The sequence below is a fragment of the Zalophus californianus genome, chromosome 14 (assembly GCF_009762305.2).
Source record: "Zalophus californianus isolate mZalCal1 chromosome 14, mZalCal1.pri.v2, whole genome shotgun sequence".
Taxonomy (NCBI): Eukaryota; Metazoa; Chordata; class Mammalia; order Carnivora; family Otariidae; genus Zalophus; species Zalophus californianus.
Genome location: NC_045608.1, coordinates 80,417,955 through 80,439,886, shown reverse-complemented (window position 1 = coordinate 80,439,886; position 21,932 = coordinate 80,417,955). Strand labels below are relative to the sequence as shown.

At 40.1% G+C, this 21,932-nt stretch overlaps 1 protein-coding gene and 1 pseudogene across 1 annotated transcript in view; one reads left to right on the top strand and one right to left on the bottom strand.

The window, feature by feature from the left end:
* Positions 1 to 21,932, bottom strand: part of PHLPP1 (PH domain and leucine rich repeat protein phosphatase 1) — a 216,776-nt gene that overhangs the window by 68,362 nt on the left and 126,482 nt on the right. The window contains exon 4 of the mRNA XM_027576176.2: positions 9,705 to 9,871. Within this exon, the coding sequence (XP_027431977.2) occupies positions 9,705 to 9,871 (167 nt within the window). The remainder of the gene's footprint in view (positions 1 to 9,704; positions 9,872 to 21,932) is intronic.
* LOC113913436 lies at positions 4,729 to 4,899 on the top strand (annotated as a pseudogene).

Below are 21,932 nucleotides of genomic sequence, written 5' to 3'. Positions count from 1 at the left end.
GCCTCACTGGAATCAAGCCAAGGCTTCTGAAGATCCCTCCTTTCTTTTTATTTAAGTGGGAAAAAAAGTTAAACATCTTAAAGGATCCCATGGAAGTCAATAGGGCAGACTGTAATTTAGTACAGTCTGGCTGATAAAGAAATCTTTTGTTTCTTTCTGAGCTCCCTCTTCGTGCACAATGTGAGGGAAGAAGAAAATCAGCTATTATTTTCAGAAATGAGGTCGGGAGCCCATACCAAGGGGACGGGAGGACCAAAGGCTACACAATCTCAGTGCCCCAAGCACCAAGTAAAGGCTTTCCTTTGATCAGGGAAGGAAAATGGGAATCGTGTGAAATGGAAAGCTTCCCAAGAGGATCAAAATTCCATCTGAAAAGCAAAGCTGTATAAAAAAGGAATTTCCAGTATTGGGAAGAGTTAACTGAAAGAAGGGCATTCCACCCAGTCTATGAAATTCCTTACACACTTGGCAAGTCTCACCAAACCCCAGTAGTGGAAATTCCTTCCCAAGGTTATTCATCCCTGGGCAGCACTTGTGCTAAGTGTTCTTTAACACATCGGCCATACCCTTTCTGCAGCACTTAGCTCTTGTTCACTTGTAATATTTTTTTATATCACAGAGCATCTTCAAAGAAGCCGAAACTTCAAAGAAGCCGAAATCTGCAGTACCGAAATTAAGTACTGCAGTTTTTGTTTTTTTTTTTTTTTTAAGATTTTATTTATTTACTTGACAGAGACACAGCGAGAGAGGGAACAGAAGCAGGGGGAGTGGGAGAGGGAGAAGCAGGCCCCCCGCCGAAAAGGGAGTCCGATGCGGGGCTCGATCCCAGGACCTCGGGATCATGACCTGAGCCGAAGGCAGACGCTTAACGACTGAGCCACCCAGACACCCCAAGTACTGCAGTTCTAAGTCCGGAAAATGAGCTGCAAAAATATTTTACTGTTAATGAATCATCACTATTCCCATTAAAAGTGAGTTTTCAGAAATTACTGAGAAAAAAATATTAAAATCTCTTCCTTTAAAAACCTGGAAATGGGAACTTTTGGTATGGGTAAATAATTAACCTGAATAACTTTGTAGCTCTGGAATGCCAAGATCCCCCAAAAAACATAGTAGTAAATAAGGTCATTTGTTTTCCACTCCATGGGGATTAAAAATGTAGAAAATTGAGCTTTCTAAGAAGAAGGTACTTGATAAATTCCAGGCATAATTATGAGTTTCTCAATGCTCATTTCTTCAAGGCTTTCGTTCTACTCCACCCACACACTTGCACACCCCACTCAACTTCATTCCTTCTCCCCACTGTTCTCCCATTTGAAAAATCCCTGCTTCACGCCCTCCCCCTCCAATCCCTCTTATTCTTTTTGGCTAAAACACATTTCACATTTAAACAAAGATCAAATCACTTCTTTCCTCCAAGTCTTTATTTCACGCTCTCCTTGACCCAAAGGTAATTGTAATCTTTAGTTTATTTTAGGTTACATTATACCCATTTTATACCATAGCCCATAAGACACAATGACAAGCTTACTCCTAAATTCCTTGAAATTGATTTCCAGGTGCTATATAATGTAACATGATTGAATGATTGATCTACATTTTTTTTTTAAAGATTTTATTTATTTATTTGACAGAGAGAGACACAGCGAGAGAGGGAACACAAGCAGCGGCAGTGGGAGAGGGAGAAGCGGGCTTCCCGCTGAGCAGGGAGCCCGACGCGGGGCTCGATCCCAGGACCCTGGGATCATGACCCGAGCCGAAGGCAGTCGCCCAGTGACTGAGCCGCCCAGGTGCCCCGATCTACAATCTAAAGGACTACTGTCCCCTTAAAATTGTCACCTCAAGCACTAAATACACCAAATGGTGCTACTGTTCAAAGCATTTTTTGGATGCTCTTTTCTGAAAGTTTTAGGATCACGTTTCTTTGATTATCCTTGGTTGTGAGAAAACTAACAATTGCCGTACACACACACACACACACACACACACAATATCCTGTGTCTAAATACGGGGGGGGGGGGCAGCACAGAGGGAAGACAGATAAGGAAACTCCATCTCTGTTCTCAAGGACTTCATATAGATGGTGATGTGTGAAGTTTTCATATGTTAACTATAAAAGGTATACTTGGTAAATGCACCAAGAGAGAAACTAACAATTCAGAAGATGAAAAGGTCACATGGAAATGGGAAATAACAAAAAGCTTCAAGAGACAAAGGTCATTACAAATGTGCTTTGAAGGGGAGGAGGAGTCACTGGGTTGAGCTCGGGTCTGGTGGGTGAAAAGCACGAGAGGCACATTCCTTGCAAGGTGAACGTGAAGTATGTTTAGAGAACGGTGACTAGACTTGTAAAAAAAAATTTTTTTTTAGGTAAGTCCAATATCATACGGTCCATTTAAAATCTAATGTTTCCTTTTCCAACTTCAAATCCTGTCTTACAAATCCCTTTCTTAGTAATCTTTTCTGAATCACCTCACGGCGCAGGCTGTCCTCTCCTCCTACCTCCAACCAAAGAGAAACATAATGATAAATTACCAGTCCCCCTTCCTTCCACATGTGGCTACAAATACCTTTTGCAAAGAAGTGGGGTATACTTAACCCAGTGTTGAGCGAATCAAGACGATTCCCAGCACTATTCACTCACATATTCATTCCTTTACCAGGTATGTATTTAATGGCCCACCTGGTAGTGGGTCCTCCCTCTGAGGAAGAACAGATCCCTGCTCCCTAAGAATTCAAAGCAAACAAGATAAATACAGAAAACAGTTAAAAAAAAAAAAAAAGGTGACAGGCCGAAGTCAACTCTTTCCTTACAGTACCTATGCTGAAAGTCACTCAGGCAAAAATTAAATGCAACATCAAATGTTTACAAGTTGAAGCAATACAGCTATTCCTAGGCATTACATCTTCATGAAAGCAGGCTCTTTTTTAACTATTGCATCAAATATTGTGAAACTATGAGGGGCATAGTAACAAAACAACAACAAAATTCAGTATCCAAAGAAGAATGTTTAAAAAAAAAAAAAAAAAGGCTGATGGTGGTAAATCTGAGGGGATTTTTTTTTTTTTTTGGCCTATTTCAGGATCACGTATGGTAAAAACGCACATTAATAATTTTGCAGACATACACGATTTACCAAATAATTTGAAATGCCAACTTCTACTGAAGTTAAAGTTAATAATCCTCCTATAAAAAAATCAACTCCATTCCTAGAACTTGCTGGGACCCTCTAGCTCTAACTTTGTTTCTCTATACCAACTCACCTACAGATAGCAAGAGCTGGTAATCAGATTCACTTCCCTTATTAATGGATGGAAGTAACAGATAATCACCAGCCATCAACACAACTGAAACATAATCATTTTGTATTTATGAGAGTAATTATTACATAATTTGTCTAATTTCTAACATATAGAATTAAGCAACTGAAGTGTGTTTTAATTATCATCCATTTGTCAAATATTAAAACACAGGCTCACCTACAAAAGTGACAGGCAGAAGTGATTAATAAATTAAAATTATCTAAGATGAGGGCATTTAAGTTCAAATGTAGTGGCAAATTTTCCAAGTACCATGGACACAGCTACAGAAACATGTGCATACAAATTACTACTATCAAACTCTGCTTTTGAGTCTGCTTTCTACACAGCTCTTTGTAAACCTGCACTGGCTATCACCATAAAAGAACTCTCTGATCTGTCATCTCTTACAAACTCTAGATCCTTCAATGCAATATTACTACCGGCGAAACTTTAATAAATGGTAATTTTAAAAGAGCTAAATGTATCAGTACAGAAAATGTTTGAACGCTAACATAATTTTGTACAAATGAGTTCATATGGCTTCACTACAGTATTAAAAACAATAAACTTAAGACATGGGAAGGAAAGTTATATTCCTCGAATTTAAAACAGCAAAAAAGTTGTCCTCTTCACTGACTTTACAAAGAAACGTATTATATTTTATTTAAAAAAATTCTCCATTGCAAATAATAATAATCTTAGTACTAATACCATCTGGGTCATCTAAATGAAAATGTAGCTAATGTAAGTGAAGCTCTATCTATTAATAAAACAGAGGTAAATAATACATAATTAATAGTGACATACATAATCAGGAAAGAAACCATTAAACTACCAAAAATTACTCTGATTTTGCCTCTCCTCTATATTTTGAAAACTAGCTTGAAGAGTTCCAATGCCAATAAAGGAAAAACAAACAGTGGTCGTTCCAAGAACAATGTTTTCCCTCTGAAACTGCTGGCCTACGTGTGTACATCAGCATGCCATCTTTCCAGATTTAGAATGTGGCTGGAAATACCAACGTAAATGTTCTGTGAAAACAGCTCATTTATTTAAAGCAAGAATTTCCAATAGGAAGAAAAATTAAGGGGATATGTGGTTAAGAGAGAAAAGTCACGGAACTCCTACCTATTATAAATGCACTATACTTAAAGTTACTCCCTGGATATCTGCCCTAACTAACTTTGTAATCTAAAAATTCATTCCTTGAGACTTAGGTAAAAACATAGTAAGTTCCCCTCTGGTACCTCTCTAACATATTCACTGTGAAACATGCACTAGAATTAGCACAAATTCCTTAAATGCACAAATAAAAATAAGCAACTAAATATATGGCATATCTCAAATCTACCATATTAATTGTATCAGCATATAAAAGATACATTAATGCTTTTTGGAGTATATGAGTTTAAAAATCTATATTATAGCTTTGCGCAGTGGCAGTATCGTAGCCAATGAGGTTTATCTGAGGCGCGATTATTGCTAATTAAAAATCTATATTATAATTTCATTTCCTAGCACTAAGTGTGTGTGTATGTGTATTATACTAGACTTACAAATTTATTACTTTGAGAACTTTGCAATAAAATATTTCTTGGACAATGGGGGTAGTAGTATGTGGTAGGAAAAAAAACTGGTTTAAAGCCCATTTGTTTTCTAAAGGGTAACACAACAGCAGCTTTAGCAGGTGCTCAGACCACCCCCTCCCCAACACACACACCAAGTCCCCTCGGTCTATCTCCCTTAGGCATAAAGCAACAGAAAGAAACAGAAACCTTTGCTGCAGCGTAAAACTAAAAAAATCTTCTACCTTAAGTAAAAGACATGGCTTTATCCTGCACACTACAAAGAACAAACTAATAATATGTAACTTCATGTGCTTTGTTCGCTTTTCTAAAAAAACATAAATGAAAGAAGTTGGACACCACTATATACTACCCATTTATATCAAGTACAAAAACAGGCAAAACTCATTTATGGTGTTAAAAGTCAAGATAGTGATTATTTTTGACCTAATCTCTAATTAGAGGAGGGGCACAGGAAGGCTTCTGGGGTGCTAGTAATATTCTATTTCTCAATATAGGTACTGGTTGCATGGATGTGTTTACTCTGTGGAAACCCACCGAACTGTATACTCATACTTGTGCCTTTTCTATGATTTTGTTATACTTCTACAAGAAGACTTCATGAGGTTATACAAGGAAGAGTTAAGACCCCAGATCCTCTCCCCAATTCCAGCAGAACACAGCTTATTCCCTGGAAGAAAGTGAACTGGAGAGTCTCTGGCTCAAAGACATCAGGCCCAGTAGAAAACACTGTTCTGAAAACAGGGATAAATTAAAAACCCACACTCTAACCTTGAGATTCCAGCTCTCTGCCTCACTCTGCTTCCCAAATCTTGGCATGCACTGCCCACACAGAAGACCACAGGATTCCTCTCAAGTAAAACTGACATGCCTCAGGGAAAAGATCCACAGATACTGTCTTTGGAAGTTCCCCAGTGAAACCACAAGCTTACCCCCCAACAGCCATGGCAGGGCAGCTGTATGGTGAAGCCCTGCCCATGTATCTCAGTAGCCAACTCACTTTTCAGTGACTCACCATTGAATAGGAACAGAGAGCAAAGGATCACCAAATAGTTACGTTCTAACACAAAACTCAGACACCTACACAAACAGGAAAAAAAAGAAACTGACAGTGCAAGAAGGAAATAAATAAATAAATAACTTTAATGTCCTCAGAAACAGAAGAGAAAAAACAGAAGAGAGTGCTATTAAAATGTACACAAATTAAAAACAAATAAGAAAGGGCTCTTGAAAAATACAGAACTTCAGAAGGGTTAAGATAGAGGACACCTGTCAAGTAGGGCATTAAAAGCAAAAAGCTAGGAAAATTAGCGAATTAGAGAAGAAACAAGGAGGTCTCACCGAACTTCCAGGAATTCAGAGGAAGAAAAGAGAAAACCAAGGTCAGGGAGAAAATGATCAAAAAAACATAATGGGAAAGTTTTCCAGAACTGAAGGACATAATTTTTTTAGATCAAGTGTTCGTCATAGTGGCTGAAATTAATAGAGTGCCATAAAAGGAAGATCCTAAAATCTTTTGGAGGTTGTTTAAAACAAAACAAAACAAAAAAGCAAACAAAAGGGGGGAAAAGATCACCTGTAAAGAGAGGAATCAGAATAGCATAACACTTTTTGATAGCAACTGTAGAACCTAGAAAATAATGGTGCACCGGCTTCAAAATTCTCAGGACACCCTGTTTTCCTACCTAGAAGCCAGCCAAGTTACCACTCAAGTGGAGAGAAAAATATTTTCAGACATGTAAAGTGTCTAATAAATTGGGTCTCCCGTGTCTCCTTTCTCAGGAAGATATTCCATTAAAAAGAGGGAGTAAACCAAGTCTTTCTTCAAGTTACTAGCTGTCAGCAAACTACGGGTCCGACACGGGGGAGATGAGAACTACCAGGAAAATGACAGAAGGTCATCCCAGGACACCAGCTGTGCAGCAGGCCCAGAGAGCAGGTAGCTACCCTGACTCCAGGACAAAAGAAGTGTCCAAGAAAAAGGTGTCAGAATGTCAGAGTTTTGTCAGAAAACTTAGAAACACTAGAGAAAAAAAGTACACACGTGAGAGGCTACTCTCCAGCCAGCACAAGAAAGGAAATGTAGTCACTGCATTTAAAGTGCCTTGGCTGTGGGCCACAGCTCCCTGCTCCAAAACGGACAGCTGGCCTTACACCGAGCAGATGGCAGAAGCAGCGGTGCGCGCATGCGGGGTGACAAGGTAAGAGAGTTACATCTTCACCTTCCATAGCAATAAATCAACATATAATGTCCAATAACAAAAAAACGTTAAAACAGCAGTATATAAAGAGTACTTCGGAAGATGCAGGAAAACTGCAAAAAAGAGCCAAAAGACTCAAAAGTGGTTGCCTGGGGAAGAGGTCTGGGGTGTAAGGATGGGTGGGAGTTCCCGGCACATATTTCTTATTATAAGTCTTGTTGTTTGTTAAGATTTAAAAAAATCTACATAGGATGTTACTTGGGGAAAATGTTTAAATTTTTAAACTACGAAACAAAAGCAAGGAATGTAGGAAACCCCGCAGGCGAGAAGACTAGCGAGGGTGAACTGCAGCGGGAAAATGACAGGGAGGCAGCCACTCTGCAGAGCTCCCTGCGCTGTCCCTGCGCTGTCCGCGTGAGAGCGGAGAAGCGCTTCCTCGGACAGCTGCGGGACAGGCCGTGTGCTGAGGGACGGGGAGCACAGGAGAAGGGGGGAAGGGCCGAAAAGAAATTTATAGATGCAGAATCCACAGATATAGAGGGCCAATCAGGAAACTCTGAAAGAACTAAATAATAAGCAGGGCAATGCCCCAAATACCCTACCCAAATACCTGGGTATTTATTTGTTTAGTCCACAAATGCTGGCTGGCTCTTTGGGAGCATCTTACTCCCTTATGGAATTAGAAGCACTTTGATTTTCTTTGTGTTTAGGTTTTAAATTTTGAAATTATTATGAAACATGAAAATAGAAAAATACAAAAGATAATGATCATCCAAACAACCACTCTTCGGCTTTTTCAAATATTAACATTTTTGTCATATTTGCATCTAATTTTTTTTGTCATATTTGCTTCTATTTTTAAAGAAATAAACATATGGATATAGCTGAAACCCTCCTCAGACCATTCCCTAATCCTATCCCCCTAACTGCCTCACAACAGGTAACCATTAATCTGAAATTGACATTTACCTTCTCCATCCACCTCATCTCTAAAATGGGAGCATCGGTTTGAATGAATTCTGATGCCCCTTTGCTGGTGTCTTAGGATTCAAGAGTATGATACCAAGTTCTTGAACGTCCTACACTGCTACAGCCTCCCCTGCTTATTATGTAGTTCTTTCAGAGTTTCCTGATTGGCCCTCTATATCTGTGGATAAAAGCACCTTTGCTGTAAAGTATGACGGTTATCTCAAAGAAGACACTTGTATGATTATTTGAGCTGTGAGCCAAACTAGTCAATTCATGGAATGCAACTTTTACGTGAAAGAACAACTGACAAATTCACTATTCGGACTTGGGTATTTGGCAGACATTTTCTCTACAATGAAATGAGAAGGTCATTTCAGGAAAAACAACTGACGGTATTTGTTGCCAAGGATAGCCTTCAAGCTTCCAAATGAACATCAAAATTTTGGAAAACTTGCTTCCACCGTGAACGTGAGAACTTCCCAATACTTAAAGATTTTTCTGATGAGATCAGTGGTGATATTAACAACTGTGGTGTCTTGAAATTGCACAATAAAATGCGTTAACATTTGGAATAGCTCCATTTTCTAATGAGCTAGTATTTCCCAAAGGACCAATAATTAATGAAATAAAGTGATGCACGGGCAAGGACCCATTCAAAGTGCAACAAAGGTCAACAGAACCTAATGTAAAAGAACTTTTTTCAAGTTTAACAACAGGGTTTAAGATTCCATACTGGAACCAACATTTAAGAAATGACCACTTGTCAAGTTTTGGTAGTGCATCAAAGAAGACTATTCACAATTGTCTGAAAAGACAATTAGAATACTCTTCTCTTTTCCAATTACACATTACACAAACTTTATAATAAACACTCACTGGGTTATTCTTTTTGGGTATTAAAAACCATGAACACATAATCACAATGGTAAGTTACCATAGTTTAATCTCGGATCATAATCAGTCATTTAGAACAAATGAACAATTCATTATTTAAAAGTTACATTCTTTTGCAGTTATAGTCTCGTGTACTGCAACTAATATATAAGTATCAGAGGCTTAATTTACCAGAGAATCAAGAATGGTCATTGCTCTAAAGAGGAAATGAATACAGTAAATTCTTAAATCTGCTTTAAGTACACGCAAATAAAGTCCCTTCTCTCCAGTTATAAAGCATACTGTTTTAACATTGGACTCTTGAAACCTATACACTAATCACCCAGATGCCCTGGTATTAGTGGATTTAAACCTTAGTTCTTAAACTGGTGGGGAAATGTCTTTTCCCAGAAGAAACTGACTTTTTATAAATTTCAAAAGAAATAATCTAATCTGACCAAACCTCAGTAGTTCAGAAGTCACACACCGAGTAACAAACTTTTCACAGACCCATTTGTAGATCAGTTAGGAAACAGAAGTGTTTTCAAAAGAAATATCCCTCTTACACAAATCTGTCCAGTCAATGAATATCATAAATCATTCATTTCAAAGGCAGGGACCTTAAAAAAAATTCCAGAATGAAATTGATAATATCCTCACTTCCATAAAGTCCTATTACCCTGCCCTCTGAAAGAGAAAGGTTACACACTGTAGCTTTTTAAGTCAGAATATTCAAATACCAATCAGAGGCTACCCATTTCTGTATGCTCACCTTTGCAGTTCATTGAGCCCCCTGGCAGTTGGTAGGCAGGGATTCTGCCTTAGGAAGTTTTGTTTTAAGTTGAGATGAGTGAGGTCTTGGCTGTAGAAGAGGTTGGCAGGCAGATGCTCCAGGCTACAACACGAGAGGTCCACTGAGCTAATGCGCTGTGACGCAACCTGGAGGGGGATAAAACCCAGCCTGATTTTAGTACCATCCATTTATCCTACAGATGCCCTCTATGGATAGAAATACAATAACCCCACTGAGAACACAGACATATTGTACAAGTGGCACTAACAGTCCAAATATAAACCAGCATTTAGCACTAGTAGTCCACATATAAACCAGTATTAGCACTAATAGTCCAAATATAAACCAGTATTTAGCACTAGTAGTCCAAACACAAACCAGTAGACTATTTACTTAACATAGAACCGAGTCAAGTACTGTAAAAGCAGAAAACAATGTCCCTGCCTGAAAGGTACTTACAGTAACCCAGTATAGGAGACAGGTTACAAAAAGCACAGCTTAATCCTATCAGGTTCAGTGATAGCAGTAATCTCCTCCAACCGTAGGGGTTAAGTTCCTGAAAACGTTTATGGTAAGAGAATTCAGAGCTAAATAATACAAGACTCTAGAGTAACCTCAGGGCTAGGATATAGACACTAAGGTCTAGATGAAACCTATCAAAGCCCTTGTATATACTGATTTAAAACAGCACAAATAAAGAATAGTAGTATCGATGGCCTTGTACGCGTCTTTAATAGTAATGGTAGCATATGATCAGATTCCACTGTCTGCTTGCTCTCAACTTCTTGGGTTGTCTGTCCCACAAAGCTTCAATGAGATGCTCATAAATTCATTGGGCTTTGCTTCATACAAGTATTCTAAGTAAAATTTATTTTATGTCTGAATGTTTATCCACATATTCAAAGCGTTCCTGGCTGAATGACTATGACCGTGGCCAGAGTCCCAGGGCCACAGACCAACTAGCATGCTAGAGACAGAAAGAGCATTGGATGACCTGTATTTCTCAAATGCTTTCTCCAATATTCCAAGTCATACAGTGCCACTTTAAGCCTCTGCGTGTGGCTTCAGCCCCACTTGCACACACCTTGGCTCCTTCTCTCCCCCAGAGAGGCCACGGTAATACTGTTCTAAGATTTGGATTGATTCTCCCTCGTGCTCTTTATCTTTACCAAAGCTTTATGGCAGAAACACCACTCCTTATCTGTGATCAGTATGATGTCCTTTTCCATTACCAAACTCTAGCTTTCTCTTTCCCAGTCACAGAGGCAGCAGGGCATGGTCCTCAGGAGTGTGACTCTGGGGTCCGTGTGCAGCTTTACGTCCCAACTCCCCCACTTAGGAGCTGAGAGGACATGAACAGATCACGGAGCCCTCCGAGCTGCAGTTTTCGCATCTGTGTAACAGGTGTAAGGGTGATACGGACATCTACCAGCCGGCACAGAGACAGCATTCAATACACGGGGACTGCTAGTACTGCCACTATTAGTATTGCTGCTACTGCCAAATAGAATGATTCACATCTTACAGCTACTGAAATCCAAATTCTCCTGGTGCTAAAAAGGTATTCAGAAGCAAATTTGCATACAACCTATTCTGCTGATGGCGTATTTGAGGTTAGAAAGAAATTACTGTGCACACTTGAGAACTAAGGGGAGAGGGAGATAAAAACAGCCTGGCAGGGCTCAACTCAGAAGACTTTACAGGGGCGCCTGGGTGGCTCAGTCGGTTAAGGTCTGCCTTCAGCTCAGGTCGTGATCCCAGGGTCCTGGGATCGAGTCCCACATCGGGCTCCTCGCTCAGCGGGGAGCCTGCTTCCCCCTCTGCCTGCCGTTCCCCCTGCTTGTGTGCGCTCCCTCTCTCTGGCAAATAAATAAAATCTTAAAAAAAAGACAAAGTCTGAGTCTGCATTTTAGCAACTCTATCTTTCCTTGAATTTTCACTATTAAATAAGAAAAAGAAGAAACTGTTTTCCACAAAAAAAGAAGGAAGGAAGGAAGGAAAGAAGGAAGGAAGGAAATCCCAAACAGGGGATTTTTTTTTTCCAAATCATCCATATACACTAAAAGATGTGAAAAGAGCCATGAGGAATGTAATGGGCCTGAAAGGCAGGTGCAAACGCTCACAGGAACCTGTTACAGGAAGAGAGGGTGTACACACGTTGAGCATGTAGGGGCGTGCCAGGCCTTCTATCACCTGCGGTACAACAGTAAACAAAGCAGACACAGTCTCCACCCTGAGTGAGCACACCTCAAGAGAAGCAGAGGGAAATTAGGTACTACATGATAATGATTACAGTAATCGTAAGTGCATGATCTAAGAAGTCAGGGAAGGCTTCCCAAAGGTCCTAATGTACAAGCTCAAACTTCAAACTTGAGTGGAAATCTGTGTTTTCGTCTACCCCAAATCCTTTTTCCATATCTTCCTATAGCAACCCTTCAGGATCCTGGAATTTTGACAGAGGTTCGAACAAAGCATGTTGACCCTCTGGCTACAGGGATAGGCATGTACTCCAGGCCTGAACAACCAGAGTACCCCATCCACTGAACCCACGGATTGATCCAACAAGTACTGGCATGTGACCCCAGCTAGGCTAACCAGAGGCCTTTTCTGGGATTTATATATTCTGAAGCCAGGAGAGAAAACATGAACACACAGGACTCCATATATTATGTATAAATAGCTATGGAACAGTAACTATTAGCCACATAAACCCTACATTGGTCATATACCAAATTAATGATGGCAATTGTTTCTATATGGGTCGGGAGGGGAAGGGAAATAAGAATGGGAAGATAGGAAGGAACTATGGAAATGTGTTAACAACTGGGGAAGACAAGTACATGGAAACTGTAATATCCTTTGTGCTCTTCTGTGTGCATGGGTATGTGTGTTTACCTTGGGAAAAAAATGTAATTTCAATTAAAATTTCAGTGAAAGAAGAAAATGGATGAGAGCAGTCTTCTGGCTTTCTTTGCATTCGGTGTTCTACTAGGCGGTACACCAGGGGCAACAATTCCTCCTGTCATCAAGGGGATCCCCTTAACTAGCGGGCTGAACAGTGGCCCCAAAAAAGGAGGCGAGGCAGACAAAAACACAGACTTCCACATCCTGGTCCCTGGAACCTATAAATATTATCTTATATGGTAAGAGTGAATATTACCCTATATGACAAAATATGTATCCTTTAAGAGAGAGGCGGTGTTTTGAGGTAGAAGAAGAGAAGTCGATGTGACCATATGGGGACAGAGACAGAAGTAATACGGACCACAAGCCAAAGAATGTTTAGAGCCACCAGAAGCAGATAGAGGCAAGGAATGGATTCTCCCCTAGAGCCTTCAAAGGAGTATGGTCCTGCCAACACCTTGATTTTGGACTTCTGGCCTCCAGAACTGCATACATTTCTGTTGTTTTAAAGTCACCAAGGTTTTGTTAATTTGGAAACTAATACTCCCTTCACAATTTTTTCCAGAGTACTTTTCATTTTCATTCATTCAACATGTTTACCGAATACCTCCTATGTGCCAATTACTGGCCTAGGTAAGCATTTGGTATGCTTCAGTAAACAAAATTAAGATCCCTGCCTTCGTACATAAGTAAATTATATGTTAAAAATTAGCAAATACTATGGAAAAAATAGAGTAAGGGACAGGGGGTCAAGACTGTTGGAAAGTGGTTGGTTCTCCTTAAATAGGTTGGTCAGGGTGGGCCCCACTGAGCGGGTGACATCTAGACACGAAGGGCAGGAGGAAGCTGGCTGAAGAGATGTGTCTAGAGGAACACTCCAGGAAGAGGAAGTAGCAAGGGTAGAGGCCCTAAAAAGGGATGTGCCCGGCATGTTGGAGGGGAGAATGCCCTGTACGTAGTGAGATCAGAAAGGTAAGGGGGTAGGGGTGGGCAGCAGGTCCGGCAGGGTCTTTTCAGTCACTGTAAATACCCCAGCTTTCACTGTGAGCAAAATGGGAAGCATGCAAAGGTTCTGAAAATCTCTGTCTCTAGACTGCAAGCTCCATAAGGGCAGGGATTTTTGCCTATTTTGTTCACTGATATACCCTGATATGCTCAGCACTTGGTGAGACCCTCGAAAAAAGTACTTGTCAGAAGAATGGCCACTGGACCAATTTCCACCCGCTGCTTTCTCAGCAGCTTGCATCTGACCCACCTAGCATATGCTTTCACACGGAGACTACTTTGAAGAGGACAAATCCTATTTCGACTGAGGCGTCACACTAAATACTCTCCTCAGACAACTGAAAGATAATGATTACATGTCAAGTGGTATTTGATTCCCTTCCTCGTTCTGGACCACAAGCTGTTGCTGCTGGAAACAAGGGGGAAGAAGCCACATTAACAAGGCGACAATAAGCAAGAGCCATGCGCAGCGAGAACAGAAAGGACAGCAGCAGGGCAGCGAGCTGCCAAAGTGACCACAAAAGCTACCAGGAGCTGCCCCTCCACCCCGTCTCCGCAAAAAGGGGGGAATTTAAGTGCTTCCACCCAGACCAGCCTGGGCGCACAGGGATATGCCACAAAGAGATTTGCTTGACTCCCACGTGAGAAAACGATCGGCTGGACTGCCCAAAGAAGCTGTGATCCACATACATGGCACCTATTAAAACTAAGATCCTTCACAGGAAAGACCTAAGTAAGTAATAAGAATAAGTCAGAAATCCACCTGGCTATACCTCAGAGCAAGTAGCCTTTTATTACTCTTTTTTTTTTTTTTTTTTTTTTAAAGTAGCAGGAATAGCAATAATACTAGCTAACATTTAGGGGGTGCTTCACTTGTGGGAGGCCCTCTTCTAACTGCTTTAGCCATCCTATTTAACCTTCACAACAACTCAGTGTGGTGATGACTTACCCTCATTTCAAAGATGAAGGGTAAACAGAGTCACAGAGCATGCCCATGGTCACCCAGTTTGAGCAGTAGCAGAACCTGAGTTTAACGAGGACCTGTACTTCTAACTCCCATGATAAGATAATAACATAACCCCTTAGACCACAGCAAAGATGATCAGATGCTCTCCCAGGGGAAGCTTAAGCCTCAGGAACGGCAGTGACAGAAGACAGTCTGGCATGTTCGAGAGAAGCAGACAGCATCTGCTGACCACAAACAGACTTCAGGGAAGGGGTGAAGCCCCAGGGGGGCACCATTCCTTAACATCATGGGCTCTGCCCACTCCTATCTCCACAGCTTGTCCACCTGGGCAGCGGTGATGCCACTTGGTGAGCACCTCATCGAATTCTAAAAGGTTACGGGAAAAGCTTAAAAGGTTACAGAAATTTAGAAAGTGAAAGAAAAGGGCACATGCAGAAATCACCTCAAATCTGTTATAGAAAGGGATCTCTAAAGGACCTCACAATGAGAATACAAAATCCTTTTGGCAAAAGCTACGGTACTTCTATTACACCTCCCAACATCAAGACAGTGGAAGACACAAAGTTGAGACCCAAGCAACTTGACATGCAGGAGAAAGGGCACAGTCTTAACAACTTTCAGGGCGTACAAACAATTCTACCACTTCCAAGCCACGTGGCTCTGGAGAAGTCACTTCACCTATCTGTCCTTCTGTTCCCTCATCACTAAAGAGGAATAGATAGTACCTGCCCTGATGAATTAAACAAGCTGCTGTAAATAATACTTTTCTCATTTTAAAAAAATCAGGAGAGGCTCTACAGACCAAATATCCCTTGACCAACATCCACAGCTGCACGCAGTATAAACCTATAACACAAAAAAAGGACGAGAGCACAGGCAACGGTTCCTGCCACCTTGAGCAGTACACAGATAAAGCTCAGTCAAAGGCAGAACATGACACTAGTTACGAGGCTCGCAGACCATCCATGAACTACATATGAAGGGATTCAAGTGTTAGAAGATTGGTTCAATGGAACTGTGGCTAGGGAAATCCGCGCTAGCCTGGATTAACAGCAAAACATTTTTTCAAGGCTGACAGAGTTGGGGAACTAAATGGGATTTCCCCCTCATGAACCTACATATTCTGGAAGACACATAAAAGTGAACATGAATTCCAATGACCTTCTCAGGTTGTCTTCTTTTCAAAATTACTTGTAAACATGTTGGGAGGGGGAGGGGTAAAGTTCATTTGGCCCTCAAAATATTTCCCCAAAAGTACACTGCAGGGTAAACATAAAAATGATAATATGAACGACAAACTTTTCAGATGACCTACTGGGCTTCCAGATATTTCTAACAGGCTACTCAGCTCAACACTTCCCTCAGTTGTTTCTTGGCAAGGCTTTAGGGTACTTATGTCAAAACTGGTTAGCTGAGTTGCATTTCTAAACCAAGATATCTCTCCTATCCTAACCAATCCTTGCTATGCTTTTGAAATTATCATCTTCCCTTGCAATAGGACTGTCCTCATCTTTTATTAGCAAGGGAAAGTTTAGAAAAACATTCATGTGACTTATTTTGTTGTTGTTACCACTATACTTTAGCGAAGGGGCATTTATCCTTATTATGTGCCAAACATGCTCAAAATTAAGCAAAATCACCCTGAAAGGCTTGGGTGAAAGCAGCTGAAATAGTACAAGTAATTCTGCTTGTGTAAAGTAAAAGACTGTTGCACACCAGCACAGTGAGTCATTAATTGCTCTGGCCTAACCTTCAGTGGCTCGGAAAATTATGCCCTGGCTACAGGGATAGTCTCTGGGGAGTTTACTAGACTTCTGTAAAAAATTCTTAACCTCTTAACTGACCTAATTTTAATTCTCACTCCCTAAAAATGCTTTGGGAAGGCATTAGGGAGGAGAATATAAATTTAGGAGAGTGTTTATTAATCTTTTAGCTAAGCATTCTAGCAATTTATTTTCAACTCCATCCTCATCAATAGTTTTATTACTTTATATCAAACCAAAGTTTCCAATTTTAATAAAATTCAAATTATCACCGCTCTACGACATGCAATCATTTCTTAAAAAAAAAATTCTACAAATATATAAGAAATGCCTTAAATTGACCCCAGACCTTTTTGCAATGACATCTCTTTTCTTGATCCTGTACTACCATTACAATTTTATAAAATCTGTTTAACAACAGGTGAAGATAACTTTGGTATAAAATTAATTACAATATATACATTAATAGGAGCTACTAATTAATAATAATTAATAATTAGTAATTAAAATACACTAACAGGAACAAAGCAAGGTGCCGATGTTGTTAAAGCCCTGTTAAAGCACCAGGCTATAACAATATAGAAAAAACAATACTGAGAAATTTAGAGTAAGAGCTCCACCTCAGCATCCTGACCTCTCTTTGCCAGGCGAATGGAGGGGATGGGGACGAGTGAATCTTTCAACATATGTTTATCATCTGCCTCTATGAACCGGGCACTAGACTTGGTCCTGGAGAGGTGGCACTGTGTGTCTTCAAAAGCTTGGTCTCTTGAGACACGGACACCTACGTGACCGTAATTCAAGAAGGTACACACAGTGGTGTGATGAGCGCACCCAGAGCAGAGAACACAAAGCTCAGAGCAACCCTGTGGCAATCCAGCACCCACACTCCCCTCCCTTGCCTGGGCACTTGGGCAGAGACTTGCACATCACCACCAAGAGCAGACAGAACTGTGGCGTTTGTCCAGGGAGCTCGTTGCATGGCCTCCACCGGAAATGCAGACCTGGCGCCACCTTTCCCGGAGCCAGAAGCAACAGTGAAGAACTGCGAGGAGATGGCACCAACAGCCTCCCAGGATCACTCCCATGTCACCCCAGCCGTTATCTCCCCCTCCCCCCCCCACACACAAACCCATTGTGTTTCTGAGTAACAACAGAAAAACAGAGCTCAGCTTGGGCGGAGATCAAATCTGAACTCAGAGTTCCTTCCTCGTTTCCGTATTGGCAAACTAGGTGTAAACAGTCCCTTTAGACAGTGGCCACCTGAGAAAGCGGCATCTCCCTGACCACGGGGAAGGGAAAAGATAGCCAACCACAAAAAACACTTAAATTCTAGCTTTCTGGTAAAAGAAGTGATGTAAACGTATACTTAAGTGATTCTACTATTAGAAACGAGCTACTTGTTTTGTATTTTAAGTTCCAAATCTAACATACAAGGTCGAGCATGTTAGACATAAAGAGGTCACTGACATTTTTCCAATTATTCCATGATTCCTTACTTTATGAAATTATAAATCAGACCAGTGGGTAAATGAACTTAACTCTTCAGAGTAGTTGTAGGAAATGCAATACTCTGGGTTACAAATACTGGGAACTTCCAAGATAAGCAAATATATAATGGAAACTAAACTCTTAAGAACATATATATATATATATATATATATATATGAATATAGTTCATATTTTATTTTATAAAGTCTATATATTATATATAAAACATAAATATATATACATTTTTACTATATAAATATATATTACTATATAAATAATATAAGTGTATATATTTATATATTTACATTGGTCTAAATACTCAGACTAAAATGACTTAACTTCATAATATTAACATGACCAGATACAGAGATGTGGTTAATCATATATGGTGAATTCCTGAGATAGCAATACTTGACGTTTTTGAAGAATTAGACAACAGTAGTCCCCTCAACAATAAAATCAATTTAATCTGCCTTGGATGACACAGAAAGCACCTCAGATTTCTTAAATATGTCTTGGTCATCATTTAAGAAGACGGACGATCAGTGCATGGTGGCTTCCCTAGCAGCATACCCCATACAACAGACTGTGTGACAAACCACCTCTTATTCTACCACTGAGCTGCCTGAATGCCGTTGACAACCTTGTATGTGAAGTACTTCCCTTTGACATTTTCAGTACATTTCAGTTGTTATGTGAGTCTTGGTTTGTTTTGTTCCCTCAGGCCACTGTTAAACATTGGAAGTACAATTAAAGAAAAAAGAGCAAGGTAGCAGAACTTCCTGCATAAAGCAGGGCTGGATACTTCATACCTTAGTTCCCTCATCTGCAAAATGGAGATGTGACAGTATCTCCTCCAGAGTTACTCTCTCTTTTGTTATAAAACCTGACCTCGTAGAGTCGTAATGAGTACTTACTTCACAGGGCTGGTATAAAGCCCCTAGAAGTGTGCTTGGCACATAGAAAAAGTTACCAAAACATTAGTTATTCCTATTGGCATTATTGCAGTTACTACTAGATCGATTCATTAGGCTAAGTGATTTTATTAACAAAATACATCAACAAGTTGGGGGTAAAAACAAAAGTTCCTTTTATTTTGGTGTCAACCTCACGGATGAATAACTAATTCATTTTGGATATAATGTGTGAAGCAAGGAAAATGATGGTCATATTCCGGGCTCATCAGTTGGTATCTGCAAGTAAGCAGATCGATAAACCAGCTGAAGAAAGGATCTGGGAACCACGTGACAGCAGGACCTGGAACTACCAGAGATGCTCCTCCTGAAAACAGATGGCTAAGGGGTGGAGGAGGGCACAGGAATCATGCTAACTTCAATATTCAGAGGCTATCAAATAGAATTATCCCGTGTTATACTAGAGAGCAAAACTGGATCAACAGATTGAAGCCACAGGGAAAAGACTTCAGCTCACTGATAAGGAAGAACTGTCTGGTCAGACACTACAGGTGTCCGAAACACTACAGACGGTTTTTTAGGAGGGAAGGAAGTCTGGGAGTCCAGAAGGTCCTTTTTGAATCTTGAATTCTAAGTCCCTAAACTAAGAGCATTTGATCATGGCTACAATTTAAGGTTCAACTAAAGAACACTTTCAAAGAAAATACCAAATAACTATTAAGATAATTATTCCAGAAAACTACAACTGGTAATAATACCTTTTTGATGACTTTCTTACAAGGGCCCTTTCCAATCTTAAAATAATATGTTGCAACTTTAAAACATAGCTGTAAGCCCCTTGCTTGACACCGAGAATGTATTTTATTAAAGGTAGTAACAATATACAGATGAAATCCACATGAGGAACACATTTCTTCCGTTTGCTGAGACCCTGACCTAGAAGTTGAGCCTAGAAGAGTGCCCTGCATAAAGAAAGGGTGGAATTAGTCTTCTCTCTTCCCTCCCTCCCCATGTCTCTCAGGGCAACTCTGTAGTAACTCCAACAAAGTGCAGAAAAAAGGGGGAGGAAGTGAGAAGACCCAGGGAGGGAAGATGGAGACACAGGGGATCAGTCTAACCCAGTAAATGGACAAGTTGGCAGCGTTTCACAAAAGCATGCCTCTTTTGCTAGGGAATGGTAAGCAAACCAGGTATTTTTTCACTTGGATAAAATTGGATGATAAGACTTTGGAGAAAATACAATTAAATGGCTTTAAACTGAAATGACTCAGAATTCAAGGAAAACCCCCCTTTTTTAAGAATATGTTAACTAGGGGCGCCTGGGTGGCTCAGTCGTTAAGCGTCTGCCTTCAGCTCAGGTCATGGTCCCAGGGTCCTGGGATGGAGCCCCGCATCGGGCTCCCTGCTCGGCGGGAAGCCTGCTTCTCCCTCTCCCACTCCCCCTGCTTGTGTTCCCTCTCTCGCTGTGTCTCTCTCTGTCAAATAAATAAATAAAATCTTAAAAAAAAAAAAAGAATACGTTACCTAGGATTTTAGAACCAATAGTTGCCACGGGAAAAATGAACAGACAGGATTAGCAATGTGGAAATAAGATGAAGCATAATTATAACCACAAAGAGATCATTTTAATATTTTACTAACTTAATCACAGTTTTACGTATTACAAAAACAAAATTTAACGCAATCCAAAATATTCCATCATTCAAAGCAGAATTCCTAGATTCCCTAATTTCATAAACTGTTGCTCATATCCATAGTAAGGAAGATTCCATAACATGAACTAACATGAACTTTTATGTAACAAATCCATTACTATGTTAGAAAGTTAGTTATCATATTTGGTAACTTATAATCAAATTTCCCCCAGGAAATGACATGGAACTAGCAGGAAATAGACAGGCCAGCACTTTTTAAACTTTATCTAGCTTCTATTTTTTTTCTTTCTCATGCTGCTCGGACGTCTGTAATAAGACTATATTTTCACATTTTACACAGCTGTGCCTCTGTACTTACTTTACACCTCTCCTTGAAATGCCCTTCCCTTCTTGTCTTTGTAGTGAACTCCTATTCATCCTTCAGAACTCAATTTGCCCATTACCTATTTGAAGTCTTCCTGTACCCAAACAGCTCATATACTGGATTTCCAAATTTTTCTCATATCTTCACTACAGAGTTGGTACAAGAACAATCTCCTTGGGATGGGGTGACGTATTATAAGCTAAAATCTGTGTCACATGGTTTAACTTAAGCTTCTACCACAGATCTGCTAGACTGTCCTTGGTCAAATAGCTCTTAATTCTCTATCTAAAGAATGGGTATAAAATGTGAAGTGAAGGTGTCTAAAAAAAACAAATGAACAACAACAACAACAACAAAAACACCTGGACTTCTTAGCAGAAACGTACTGAGAGCAAAGCCTCTTACCATTATAATCCCAATGTAAGCAACTACAGCACAATCCCTAAAAGACAGGTTCCAAATCATGCTGACAAAAAGCAGCATACTCCCTAATCTACACTTCAAATTAAGAGGCAAATAATGTGTAAAAGATGACTAATCTTTCAGGGTTCCTTGCAGCTCCATTAATGACACAAATCTTTATGTTGGAAACCATAATCCTATTACATTAGAATGACTGGACTCAAGGAGTTAGTGAAGTATTCTTTGAGTGAAATCTGGACCAAAAAAACACTCTTTTTAAGCATGTGAAAGCGAAAGTTCAGTTGTGATTCACCATATACTTTATTCTGATTTAAAGGGGTGATATTTACTCATTACTTCATGTGATCTTTAATTCAGCATGAAATGTGGCCCTGACTTGCCTACACTATGCTTATTAAGAGTGAACCCAATATATCAAGGCAACCAAAAAGTTCACGGCAGTGACAGAAACAAAACAAAACAAAACACAAGAGGCCTAGAATAAAATACTACAGTTAATACTAGAAGAAAGACAGGAGAGAGAGCCACTATGAGAGCCACAGTCACTGGAAGCTGCATGTCAGCCCCTGATCAACAAGGCGGGAGAAGCGTGCACAAGCTATGCTGCTCCATGGGGTGTGAGTTTGTCACGGTGGGCCATATAACACACATGTAACACAACTGCTCACAGGTGATAATTGTAGAAGCTGGGTAACAGGTATGTGGTTGTTACTATACTATT